General features: G+C 30.4%; 1 protein-coding gene across 2 annotated transcripts in view; it reads left to right on the forward strand.

The window, feature by feature from the left end:
- Positions 1-14272, forward strand: part of LOC148952117 (calpain-11-like) — a 286884-nt gene that overhangs the window by 244750 nt on the left and 27862 nt on the right. Inside the window, exon 10 of one of the 2 annotated variants that reach the window (XM_089088849.1) lies at positions 6155-6312. In XM_089088849.1, the coding sequence (XP_088944975.1) occupies positions 6155-6312 (158 nt within the window). The remainder of the gene's footprint in view (positions 1-6154; positions 6313-14272) is intronic. The other variant, XM_089088850.1, reaches the window with a different exon arrangement.

Raw genomic sequence — 14272 nt, forward strand, 5'->3', positions numbered from 1 at the left:
CTGGAAAAGAACACATTTAACTGAAATCTACTGAAATCTAGTTCTCGGAAGATCATAATATTATTTTTTATTATTATTAACCAATTGCAACCAAATATTCAAAGAGAATATTCAAAGAAAAGAAGACATTTGACTGAAATATACTGAAACCTAGTTCTCGGAAGGTCGTTATGTTATTTTTATTATTATGAAACAATTTCAATAAAACAAACAAGAATATTCAAAGAAAAAGAAGACAGTTAACTGAAATCTACTGAAACCTAGATCTCGGAAGCTCATTATATTATTTTCTATTATTATTAACCAATTTCAATCAAATAAATGAGAATATTCAAAGAAAGAGAAAACATTAAACTGAAATCTACTCAAACGTAGGTCTGGGAAGGTCATTAAGTTGTTTTTATTATTATTAAACAATTTCAACCAAATAAACGAGAACACTCAAAGAAAACATTTAACTTAAATATACTGAAACCTAGATGTCGGAAGCTAACTATGTTATTTTTTATCATTATTAAACAATTTCAATCATATAAACGAGAAAATTCAAAGAAAAAGAAGCCATTTAACTGAAATCTACTGAAACATAGATCTCGGAAGCTCATTATGTTATTTTTTATTATTATTAAACTATTTCAATCAAATAACGTCTTTTCAGTTCTACTTATAGATGGCACCACACTTTTTCAGCTCTACCTATAGATGGCAGCACACCCACTCAGACACACAGGCATAGTGAGAGAGACAAGCCAAAAGTTAGGTTCATTTAGGTTCACTTAATATTGCACGCCATGCTAAGTGAACCTAAATGAACCTAACTGTTTGCTTGTCTCCCTCGCTATGCCTGTGTGTATGAGCGGGTGTGCTGCCATCTATAGGTAGAGTTGAAAAGTCTGATGCCATCTATAAGTAAAACTGAAAATATATTATTTGATCGAAATTGCCTAATAATATTAATAAAAATAACAAAATGAGCTCCCAAGATCTATTTTTCAGTAGATTTCAGTTAAATGTCTTCTTTTTCTTTGAATATTCTTGTTTATTTGATTGAAATTGTTTAATAATGATAAGAAATAACATAATTAAATTCGTTCACTTACAATGGCGCGCCATGTTAAGTGAACCTAAATGAACCTAAAGATAATTTCTTAAACCACATTGGCCTGACATCACATAAAGAAAGAAAAACGAGCAAAAATGGGGTTTTTATAGGCCAAATGACGATACTGAAAAAACAAAGCGAATATTTCGAGAGGACAAACGCCTCTCTCCTTCAGCGCGAAACGAAACGATGTATCAATAAAAGCAAAAAATTAAAAGAATGAACACCAACGCCCTAACAACCATAAAAGCGAGTTATTCGCCAATATCCGCGCTTTGCACAAAATCCAAAAAAAAAAACATGAACTGCCATCGACGGATACTAGCGAGCAACTGACAAATGAAAGGAATCAATTCATTCACTCGAAAAAACAAAACGAACCACCAATTAAATAAGTTGGAAAACTATGTCGTTTGATTTCGGATTTTAATTAAGGCATTTCTTGCAGACACCCTTTGAGACCTAAGGGGTTGTTCACGTGTTTGATTAGATGACTGGGAAAGTGGTTCAAGGTTTATTTCAGGGATTACTAACGTATCGGCTTCTCTTTTGAGAAAACCGAAATATGACTCGTTTATTCTTAAATCACCGGAATCTCTGTTTAAAGCTAGACCTAAATGTTGATATTTATAAATTTCAACAGCTTCTTTGTAGTGCTTGAAAATACCTTTGTCATGCGAAATAAAACTAGCTTGATTAAACAAAATAGTATGGTCTGGTTTTTCAAAAATATTCTCTGCTAGGGCAGAGTAAAAATTATCTGTTTTTTTCCACTTTTTAAGTTTATTATTAATTGAAATAGAATGCTGGGTTAATCTATCTGTTAGTCGCTGATTTGTTCTTCCGATATACCAAAGACCACACGAACAAGGAATTCTGTAGACACCGGAGTTTTCACCTATAGGGATAGGGTCTTTACCTTGATAAATTTGGGACCTGATAGTTTTACTGGGTCTATAATAAGTGTAAATGTTATTTTTCCTTATATCTTTTGAAATGAGGTCTGAAATCCCTTTAGTGTATGTGAGACCAAGATAAACTGAATTTTCCCTTTTATTTGTGTTTTCTGTGGAACTATCTGATAATCTTTTAATGCGTTTTGTAATTACAGAATTTATTAAACTTATTGGATAACCATTCCCAAATAAAATATCTCTAAGGTGGTTGAGTTCTAAATCCAAGAAACGTGTTGAACAGACTTTCAATGCTCTATCAACTAGAGAAGTGACAACTCTTCTTTTCACAGCAGGAGAAAGATTGGAGGAATAACTTAAGTAACGGTCATTATGTGTGGGTTTTCTATATACACTAAACTCGAAACATGAATCATTTCGGTGCACCAGAACATCTAAGAAAGGAAGACGCCTCTCTATCTCCGACGCCTCGCTATTTTGCAAAGTTCTTGTAAACCTGAATTTTGGGTTCGTTTTAAAGATGACATTTTTTATTTATGGGAGCATGGTGACGAGTCTCTGGGTTCTTTTCTTCACTTGCTCAACTCCTTGGATCCAAAACTGAAATTTACTCAGGAATCAGAGATAGAGAGGCGTCTTCCTTTCTTAGATGTTCTGGTGCACCGAAATGATTCATGTTTCGAGTTTAGTGTATATAGAAAACCCACACATAATGACCGTTACTTAAATTATTGCTCCAATCATTCTCCTGTTGGGAAAAGAGGAGTTGTCACTTCTCTAGTTGATAGAGCATTGAAAGTTTGTTCAACACGTTTCTTGGATTTAGAACTCAACCACCTTAGAGATATTTTATTTGGGAATGGTTATCCAATTAGTTTAATAAATTCTGTAATTACAAAACGCATTAAAAGATTATCAGATAGTTCCACAGAAAACACAAATCAAAGGGAAAATTCAGTTTATCTTGGTCTCCCATACACTAAAGGGATTTCAGACCTAATTTCAAAAAATATAAGGAAAAATAACATTTACACTTATTATAGACCCAGTAAAACAATCAGGTCCCAAATTTATCAAGGTAAAGACCCTATCCTATAGATGAAAATTCCGGTGTCTACAGAATTCCTTGTTCGTGTGGTCTCTGGTATATCGGAAGAACAAATCAGCGACTAACAGCTAGATTAACCCAGCATTCTAGTTCAATTAATAATACACTTAAAAAGTGGAAAAAAACAGAAAATTTTGACACTGCCCTTGCAGAGCACATTTTTGAAAAACCAGACCATACTATTTTGTTTAATCAAGCTAGTTTTAATTCGCATGATAAAGGTATTGCCCAGCACTACAGAGAAGCTGTTGAAATTTATAAATACCAACATTTAGGTCTAGCTTAAAACAGAGATTCCGGTGATTTAAGAATAAACGAGTCATATTTCGGTTTTCTCAAAAGAGACGCCGATACGTTACTAATCCCTGAAATAAACTATGAACTACTTTCCCATTCATCTAATCAAACACGTGAACAACCCCTTAGGTCTCAAAGTGTGTCTGCAAGAAATGCCTTAATTAAAATCCAAAATCACACGACATAGTTTTCCAACTTATTTAATTGCTGGTTCGTTTTTTTTTCGAGTGAATGAATTGATTCCTTTCATTTCTCAGTTGCTCGCTAGTATCCGTCGATGGCAGTTCATGTTTTTTTGGATTTTGTGCAAATCGCGGATATTGGCGAATAACTCGCTTTTATGGTTGTTAGGTAGTTGGTTTTAATTCTTTTAATTTTTGGCTTTTATTGATACATCGTTTCGTTTCGCGCTGAAGAAGAGAGGCGTTTGTCCTCTCGAAATATTCGCTTTGTTTTTTCAGTATCGTCATTTGGCCTATAAAAACCCCATTTTTGCTCGTTTTTCTTTCTTTATGTGAACCTAAGTTTTTGCTTTTCTCTCTCACTATGCCTGTGTGTCTGAGCGGATGTGGTGCCCTCTATAGGTAGAGCTGAAAAGGTGTGGTGCCTTCTGTAAGTAGAGCTGAAAAGATGTTATTTGATTGAAATCGTTTAACGATAATAAAAAATAACATATGGAGCTTCCGAGATCCAGGTTTCAGTAAATTTCAGTTAAATGTCTTCTTTTCCTTTGAATATTCTCGTTTATTTGTTTCAAATTGGTTAATAATAATTATAAAAATAACATAACATCTTAGCTTCTGAGATCTATGTTTTAGTAGATTTCAGTTAAATGTCGTCTTTTTCTTTTAATATTCTCGCTTATTTGATTGAAATCGTTTAATAATGATAAAAAATAACATAATTAGCTACTGAGATCTAGGTTTCAGTATATGTCAGTTAAATGTCTTCTTTTTCTTTGAATATTTTCGTTTATTTGATTGAAATTGTTTAATAATAATAATAGAAAATAACATAATGACCTCCAGAGATCTATGTTTCAGTAGATTTCAGTTAAATGTCTTCTTTTTCTTTGAATAATCTCGTTATTTGATTGAAATTGTTTAATAATAATAATAAAAAATAACATTAAGAGCTTCCGAGATCTAGGTTTCAGTAGATTTCAGTTAAATATCTTCTTTTTTTGAATTTTCTCTTTTATTTGGTTCAAATTGTTTAATAATAATACAAAATACCATAATGACCTTCCGAGAACTAGGTTTTAGTAGATTTCAGTTAAATGTCTTCTTTTTCTTTGAATATTCTCGTTTATTTGATTGAAAATGGTTAATCATAATAAAAACTAATATAATGATCTTCCGAGAACTAGGTTTCAGTAGATTTCAGTTAAATGTCTTCTTTTTCAGAATATTCTCGTTTACTTGATTGAAACTGTTGAATAATAATAACAAATAACATAATGTCCTTCCGAGAAGTAGGTTTCAGTAGATTTCACTTAAATGTCTTCATGACATGTGGCTTTGGAGTTACCATTCCCTCAGACTTACCTTTAGTTGGTAAGCTATTTTAACCCTTTACCTGTTTAATTCAATCCATATAAAAATATTCTTATTATCGTCATCTGGATTTATCCAAATGTTGATGTCCTTAGTTAAGACCATTATTAAGTATTCCAAAATACTCGTTACTAAAAAACTAATATTTCTACTTTTAAAACTGGTTAGTAAAACAGGTTTACAATTTAGAATAAATCTATTCAACGTGTAAGTTCTGGAAAATATACCATTTTAATGGAATAACATGTTTGGTAGGTTTTTACGATGTACGCGTCATTGTACGGGTCAACTCTGCATATAGGATACTACTTCCGTCAAGTCCCCCCTGGTTAATTTCTCTCCACATTTAAAATTGAGTCGCCAAGGGAAAATTAAGATAAATAAAAAGAATGGGGGAAAGAACCGATTCAGGAATAGTCTACATATATATCCACATATATAATTATCTATATCTATATCGATCTTTTATGTAATCAAGTGCCCCTTTAGCTGCACAGGAAAAAACGGAAAAAATACTTTCTATGCAAAATCTCGTGGCTACAGCCACTTTTGTAGAACAATGCAATTTAAAAATGAAATTTATTGCATTTTTGACTCCCCTTCAAAGAGAAGTCCTTACGTTCATATAGTGTTATCTTATGATAGCGAATGAATTCAGCATTGACTTTGAAAATATTTGGCTGAAGATCGTTGAATATCTTTTTAATATAGAAAAACAACTCCTGTTTGTATACAATATCTTTCAATTCAACTGAGTGATTAGCTTCAATTTGGCTCCAAATAATTCTTCAGTGGCCGATGTTTTGTCGATTTCGTTCAGTGGCAGAGTTTTGTCGTTTAGTGGCGAATTTTGACTATGTTTTAAAAAGTGTTTTACGATTCCTATTATCAGAACATCTTTTATCGATGAGATTGGGTGTTTTGTAAATGTACCTTCTTTTATTGATCTTCTAATATTCATTTTATAATCGTGTTCTTAGATTAAATACTCACATTAAACTTAGATAAATTTAACAGCGTGGGTATGAAAGTCAATAAATCAGTTTTCAGACTTACTGCTAATAATAACTTTAAGGTGAATTATTTAAACAATTTATCTTCAAATAAACATTCTGGTTCTAATTTTCGTTATAGATTACTTTCAGTTTAATAACAGTTATATTGGAATTTTTTTCAGAAGCCCCTAGATGTGACAAACCATTGCATTGCACGGGAGGTTGTGACGTTTTTCACTTTGCCCCCTGGTGATTATATAATTGTACCTCAAACTGCCCACCCTAACTGTGATGCAAAATTTTTGCTCAGGATATTTACAGATGAACAGAGCATAATCTGGTAAGTCAATCAATACGTAATCATCATTTCATCTTTTCGTCAGAGAAAGGCGGGAGCCGTGTGAAATATAATTAGATGATATTCTCCTCCTCCCCCCACCACTCCTTGAAAGTTTAAACTTGAACCACTGAGCTGTTCCAAAGATATTGCAGAGGTGCTAATTTGATAGCCTGGTACACATATTGTCTGTTGTTTTTTTTTCTTGAACCTTCACCGTGAAAAAAATTTAAGTCCCACAGGCACTTACGGTGAAAATTTTTATTCGGATTGAGTTTCAAATATTTACCGTTCATCCTCATTATTGCAACGTAAAATATATAACGTGTTCCGTATTACTAAAATAACCCAAATAGACCAAAAGCATTTAGGCTCCCTCCCATATCCTCCCTCCAGCGCAAAGGTTAGATCCTTCGGTCACCAAAAAACTTCCCTAAAATGTTCATATCCATTCCTTAATTGTCCCCAAGATATTGCAGATGTAGTATTTTGATAGTTGGGGTAAATATGGTGTCTTTCAATTTACCTTGTTACTTCACCGTCAATGAAACAGTTCGGGTAAAGAACTGTAAGTACGGAGCGAAGCAGCTCAATAGTAACCAAAACTCTTAAAAATGAAATTTTTATATCAATTGATATATATAAACGAATTGGCTTTTTATGCTGATTCCTAATATGTAGGATTCATTGAGATTCAATAGCAAAGACTATTGAAAAGGATTGCCAGTGGTGAATCCAATGACAATTATATGATAAAAAGCAATATCTAGTTATTAAAATGCTTAAGATTCAAGCACATGACAATAATTATTTTAATTTCCAAGAAATCTGAGGGGATGCACACTTCCAGCCAATGACGATTGAAAAGGATTCCTTAGTGGTGAATCCAAATGATAATTATATGAATAAAAGCAATACCCAGTTATTAAGATACTTAATATTCAAGTCATGGCAATAACATTTAAATTTCCAAAAAATCTGATGAGATGCACACTTCCAGCCAATGACTAGTGAAAAGGATTCCTTAGAGGATAGTGGTGAATCCACATGATTATTATAGGAATAAAAGCAATACCCAGTTATTGAAATACTGAATATTCAAGTCATGAAAATAATCATTTAAATTTTCAAGAAATCTGAGGGGATGCACACTTCCAGCCTATGACTTTTGGAAAGGATTGCTTAGTGGTGACTTCAAAGGATAATTATATGAATAATAACATTATCCAATTATTAAAATACTTAATATTCGAGTCATGATACTACTTATTTAAGTTTTCAAGACATCTGAAGGAATTTAGACTTCCAGAAAAGACTATTGAAAAGGATTGCCAGTGGTGAATCCAATGACAATTATATGATAAAAAGCAATATCTAGTTATTAAAATGCTTAAGATTCAAGTCATGACAATAATTATTTTAATTTCCAAGAAATCTGTGGGAATGCAGGTTTCCAGCAAATGACTTATGAAAAGGATTCTTTAGTGGTGAATCCAAATGATAATTATATGAATAAAAGCAATACCCAGTTATTAAGATACTTAATATTCAAGTCATGGCAATAACATTTAAATTTCCAAAAAATCTGATGAGATGCACACTTCCAGCCGATGACTATTGAAAAGGATTCCTTAGAGGATAGTGGTGAATCCTCATGATGATTATAGGAATAAAAGCAATACCCAGTTATTGAAATACTTAATATTCAAGTCATGACAATAATTATTTAAATTTCCAAGAAATCTGAGGGGATGCACACTTCCAGCCAATGGCTTTTGAAAGGTTTGCTTAATGGTGAATCCATATGATAGTTATATGACTAAAAGAAATGTCCAGTTATTCCAAGAAATCTGAGGGGGTGCAGGCTTCCTGTCAATGACTTTTGAAAAGGATTGCTTAGTGGTGAATCTATATGATAATTATATGAATAAAAGAAATACCCAGTAAATACCCAGAAATGTGAGGGAATGCAGACTTCCAGCCAATGACTTTTGAAAAGGATTGCTTAGTGATAAATCCAAATGATAATTATACGAATAAAAGCAATGTCGAGTTATTAAATACTTAATATTCAAGTCATGACAATCACTATTTAAATTTCCAAGGAGAGTGAAATTTGACAGGATGCAGACTTCCAGCCAATGACTTTTGATAAAGATTGCTTAGTAGTGAATCCAAATGACAATTATATGAAAATAGTCGTTGTGTGCCGCACTAACTATTTTTCATTCTGTTTAAACTGTTTTAGAATTATGTAAATATTTTTGTATTTTGTAAGGATAATATTTTTGTTTTGTAGAAATTATGTTGGATTATGTTTGAACTTTTTGTATCCTATAATAAGTATTCGAGATGTTTTTAGAATTTTTGTGCTTTGTAGCAAGTGTTGTTTGTTAAAGGCCAACTATTTTTCATTTTTTTAGAATTATTTTAGAATTATGTAAAATATGTTTTTAGTTTATAAGAACTATTTTTTGTTTTGTGGAAATTATTTGGATTATGCTCGAACTTGTTTGTATTCTATAAGAAGCATTTGGGGTGATGTTAGAATTTTGTGTTTTGTAGCATGCATTTTGTTTTCAAGACCAACAGTTTTTCATTCTGCTACAACTATTTTAGAATTGTGCAATGTATTTTTCGTATTTTGTCAGATTTATTTGTGTTTTGTCGGAATTATTGTGGATTGTGTTTAAAATTTTTGTATTCTATAAGAAGTATTTGGGATGCTAGTAGAATGTTTGTGTTTTGTAGTAGGTATTTTGTGTGCCGCACTAACTATTTTTCATTCTGTTTAAACTGTTTTAGAATTGTGTGAAATATTTTTGTATTTTGTAAGAATAATTTTTTGTTTTGTAGGAATTATGTTTGATTATGTTTGAACTTTTTGTATTCCATAAGAAGTATACGGGGTGTTGTTAGAATATTTGTGTTTTGTAGCAAGTATTTTTTGTTAAAGACCAACTATTTTTCATTTTCTTAGAATTATTTGGAATTATGTAAAGTATTTTTGTATTTGTAAGAGTTATTTCTGTTTTGTAAGAATTATTTTGGATTATGATTGAACGTGTACGTATTCTATAAGAAGTACTTGGGGTGATGTTAGAGTTTTTTTGTTTTGTATCAAGTATTTTGTATTCAAGACCAACAATTTTCCATTCTGTTAGAACTATTTTAGAATTGTGTAAAGGATTTTTGTATTTTGTAAGAATAATTTTTTGTTTTGTAGGAATTATTTTGGATTACGTTTGAGCTTTTTTGTATTCCATAAGAAGTATATAGGGTGTTGTTCATATTTTTGTGTTTTGTAGGAAGTATTTTGAGTTATAAACCAACTATTTTTCATTCTGTTAGAATTTTTTTTGAATTTTGTGAAGTATTTTTGTATTTGTAAGAGTTCTTTCTGTTTTGTAGGAATTATTTGGATGATGTTTGAACGTTTACGTATTCTATAAGAAGTATTTGGGGTGATATAAGAATTTCTGTGTTTTGTATCAAGTATTTTGTATTCAAGACCAACAATTTTCCATTCTGTTAGAACTATTTTAGAATTGTGTAAAGGATTTTTGTATTTTGTAAGAATAATTTTTTGTTTTGTAAGAATTATTTTGGATTATGTTTGAGCTTTTTTGTATTCCATAAGAAGTATATAGGGTGTTGTTCATATTTTTGTGTTTTGTAGGAAGTATTTTGAGTTTTAAAACAACTATTTTTCACTCTTTTAGAATTATTTTATAATTATGTAAAGTATTTTGTATTTTGTAAGATTTATTTCTGTTTTTTAGGAATTATTTGGATTATATTTGAACTTTTTCGTAGTTCATTATTTTGGGTTACGTTTGAGCTTTTTTGTATTCCATAAGAAGTATATAGGATGATGTTCATGTTTCTGTGTTTTTTAGGAAGTATTTTGATTTTTTAACCAACTATTTTTCACTATTTTAGAATTATTTTAGAATTATGTAAAGTATTTTTGTATTTGAAAGAGTTATTTCTGTTTTTTAGGAATTATTTGGATTATGATTGAACTTTTTCGTAGTTCATTATTTTGGGTTACGTTTGAGCTTTTTTGTATACCATAAGAAGTATATAGGATGATGTTCATGTTTCTGTGTTTTGTAGGAAGTATTTTGAGTTTTAAACCAACTATTTTTCGTTCTTTTAGAATTATTTTAGAATTGTGTAAAGTATTTGTGTATTTGTAAGATTTCTTTCTGTTTTGTAGGAATTATTTGGATGATGTTTGAAGGTTTACGTATTCTATAAGAAGTATCTGTGGTGATATAAGAATTTCTGTGTTTTGTATCAAGTATTTTGTATTCAAGACCAACAATTTTCCATTCTGTTAGAACTATTTTAGAATTGTGTAAAGGATTTTTGTATTTTGTAAGAATATTTTTTTGTTTTGTAGGAATTATTTTTGATTACGTTTGAGCTTTTTTGTTATCCATAAGAAGTATATAGGGTGTTGTTCATATTTTTGTGTTTTGTAGGAAGTATTTTGAGTTTTAAACCAACTATTTTTCATTCTGTTAGAATTATTTTAGAATTGTGTGAAGTATTTTTGTATTTGTAAGAGTTCTTTCTGTTTTGTAGGAATTATTTGGATTATGCTTGAACTTTTTCTTATTCTATAAGAAGTATTTGGAGTTTCGTTAGAATTTTTATGTTTTGTAGCATGTATTTTGTTTTAAAGACCAACAATTTATCATTCTGTTAGAATTATTTTAGAATTGTGTAAAGTATTTTGTGTTGTGTAAGAATAATTTTTTGTGTAGGAATTATTTGGATTATGTTTGAACTTATTTATATTCCATAAGAAGTATATGGGATGTTGTTCAAATTTTTGTTCAAATACAAAGTATTTTTATATTTGTAAGAGTTATTTCTGTTTTGTGGGAATTATTTATATTATACTTGAACTTTTTCATATTCCATAAGAAGTATATGGGATGTTGTTACAATATTTGTGTTTTGTAGCATGTATTTTGTGTTCAAGACAAACAATTTTGTGTATTTTGTGTTCAATACAATTTTTGCATTTTGTATTCAAGACCAAATATTTTTCATTCTGTTAGAGTTGTTTTAGAATTATGTAAAATATGTTTGTATTTTGTAAGAATAATTTTTTGTTTTGTAGGAAATATTTGGATTATGCTTGAACTTTTTGTATTATATAAGATGTATTTGGGGTGCTGGTAGAATTTCTGTGTTTTGTAGCATGTATTTTGTGTTCTACACCAACTATTTTTCCTTCTTTTAGAACTACTTTAGAATTATGTAAAGTATTTTTGTATTTTGTAAGAGTTATTTTTGTTTTGTTGGAATTATTTGGATTATGTTTGAACTTTTTTGTATTCTATAAAAAATATTTGGGAAGTTGTTAGAATTTTTTTGGTTTTGTAGTAACTGTTTTGTGTTCTATACAAAATGTTTTTCTTTCTCTTGGAACTTTTCCAGAATTGTGTAAAGTTTTTTTTTGTATTTTGTCAGAGTTATTTATTTTTTGTAGGAATTATTTTGAATTATGTTTGAAATTTTTGTATTCCATAAGTAAGTATACGGGGTGTTGATAGAATTTCCGAATTTATAGCAAGTATTTTGTGTTCAAGATCAACAATTTTTCATTCTATTAGAACTATTTTAGAATTGCGTAAATTATTTTTGTATTTGTAAGATATATTTGTGTTTCATTATTTTTCTAATAGCAAAAATCACGATTAACATATGTATATCATCTTCGTTTTATGCTTAGAAAATATAACAAGTGATTTTTTTTTGTTTTAAATATATTTTATTTTATTTCAAGACATAAAAAAAAGTTTTTAAAATTTTTAAGTAAAAAAAAACTAAGTAAAAAAAAGAATCACCACGAAAATCACAACTAACATATCTATATCATCCTCATTTCGTATTTCGAAAATATCAAAAGTGAACATTTTTGGTTTTAAGTATACTTTGTCATTTTAATACATAAAAAAATTGTCAAAAAACAAAAGTTGAAAAAAGTTTTTAAAAAATCAAGTAAAAAAGGGGGAGGACCTCTTGGAGGTTGGGACATGGATGACCAAGGGCTGTCATATCGTTGCTTAAAATATACGAGTATGTTCGTATAATTGTCATTTGGATTCGTCACTAAACAATCCTTTTCGAAATTCATTGGCTAGAAGTCTGCATCCCCTCAGATATCTAGGAAATTTAAATAATTATTGACATATCTTGAATATTAAGTATTTTAATAACTGGATATTGTTTTTACTCATATAACTGTCATTTGGATTCACCACTGGTAATCCTTTTCAATAGTCATTGGCTGGAACTGCGCATCCCCTCAGATTTCATGGAAATTTCAATAATTATTGTCGTGACTTGAATATTAAGTATTTTAATAACAGGGTATTGCTTTTATTAATATAATTATCATTTGGATCCACCATTAAGCAATCCTTTTCAAAAGTCATTGGCTGGAAGTCTGCATCCCGTCAGATTTCTTGGAAATTTAAAAAATTATTGTCATGACTTGAATATTAAGTATTTTAATAACTGGATATTGCTTTTATTCATGTAATCGTCTTTTGGATTCACTACTGGCAATCCACTTCAATAGTCATTGGCTGGAAGTATGCATCCCCTCAGATTTCCTGGAAATTTAAATATGGTAATGATTGTCATAAATTGAATATTAAGTATTTTAATAGCATGGTATTGCTTTTATTCACATATTTATCATTTGGATCCACCATTAAGCAATCCTTTTCAAAAGTCATTGACTGGAAGTCTGTATCCCGTCAGATTTCTTGGAAATTTGAATAATTATTGACATGTCTTGAGCATTAAGTATTTTAATAACTGGATATTGTTTTATTCATACCATTGTCATTCGGATTCACCACTGGCAATTCTTTTCAATAGTCATTGGCTGGAAGTGTGCATCCCCTCAGATTTCGTGGGAATTTCAATAATTATTGTCATGACTTGAATATTAAGTATTTTAATAACAGGGTATTGCTTTTATTCATATAATTGTCACTGGATTCACCACTGGCAATCCTTTTCAATAGTCTGGAAGTGTGCATCCTCTCAGATTTCGTGGAAATTTAAATAAATATGGTCATGACTTGAATATTAAATATTTTGATAACTGGATAATGCCTTTATTCATATAATTATAATTTGGATTCACCACTAAGCAATCCTTTCAAAATTTATTGGCTTGAAGTCTACATCCCCTCAGATAAATCCTTAGAAATTTAAATAATTATTGTCATGACTTGAATATTATCCTTCGATTCTGCTACTTTAATTCTAACCCTTAAATGAAAATTAACAATTAAAAATTCATAGATGAAAGGGTTAAGAAACCGTGACACTTGTTCCCAACAAATTTTTTCTCTCTACAAGACTCTTGACAGATTTCAATTTGTTCAAACGCATTCCTGAAATTATTCAATTCTTATCTAGAACAAGCATTAAGTAATTGTAGAATAAATTGGTCTTGCCACTGTAGTACTGGCAAAATTTAGTGCCTCAAGCTGTTAGTCTCGTACTACACAGGTCTTACCGGCGTAGTATCAGGGTCAGAATAAATGATGTGCTGGTCGGATTGCAGAATATATTATGTCCCTGGCGTAGTATTGCAGTATAAATTGGTCTTGAGGATGGAATGCAGTATAAATTATGTGAGTTTTGGACCCAAATAAGGGTGTATCTTCTGTATAATTTGTCTTCTGGCTGGTGTTCTTGCTGGAACTTTATATACTATGCTACTCTTGTAGTGCGCAAGCTTCGGCGGAGTGGACTCAAATTTTTCAGCTGTCCCCCTCTTCCCCTGCTCTTCTTCTCCAAAATAAAATTTCAAGGACCTCTTGCCCCTCCTTCATAACTACTACAAAACCAGGCTAAAATTGCAATATAATTGACCTAAATCTTCGGAAATAAGTTGGAGTTTACTCCAAACTTAACTAAA

The sequence above is a fragment of the Artemia sp. Qi Xiang Cuo genome, chromosome 5, assembly GCF_049724085.1.
Source record: "Artemia sp. Qi Xiang Cuo chromosome 5, ASM4972408v1, whole genome shotgun sequence".
In the NCBI taxonomy this organism is placed as follows: Eukaryota; Metazoa; Arthropoda; class Branchiopoda; order Anostraca; family Artemiidae; genus Artemia; species Artemia sp. Qi Xiang Cuo.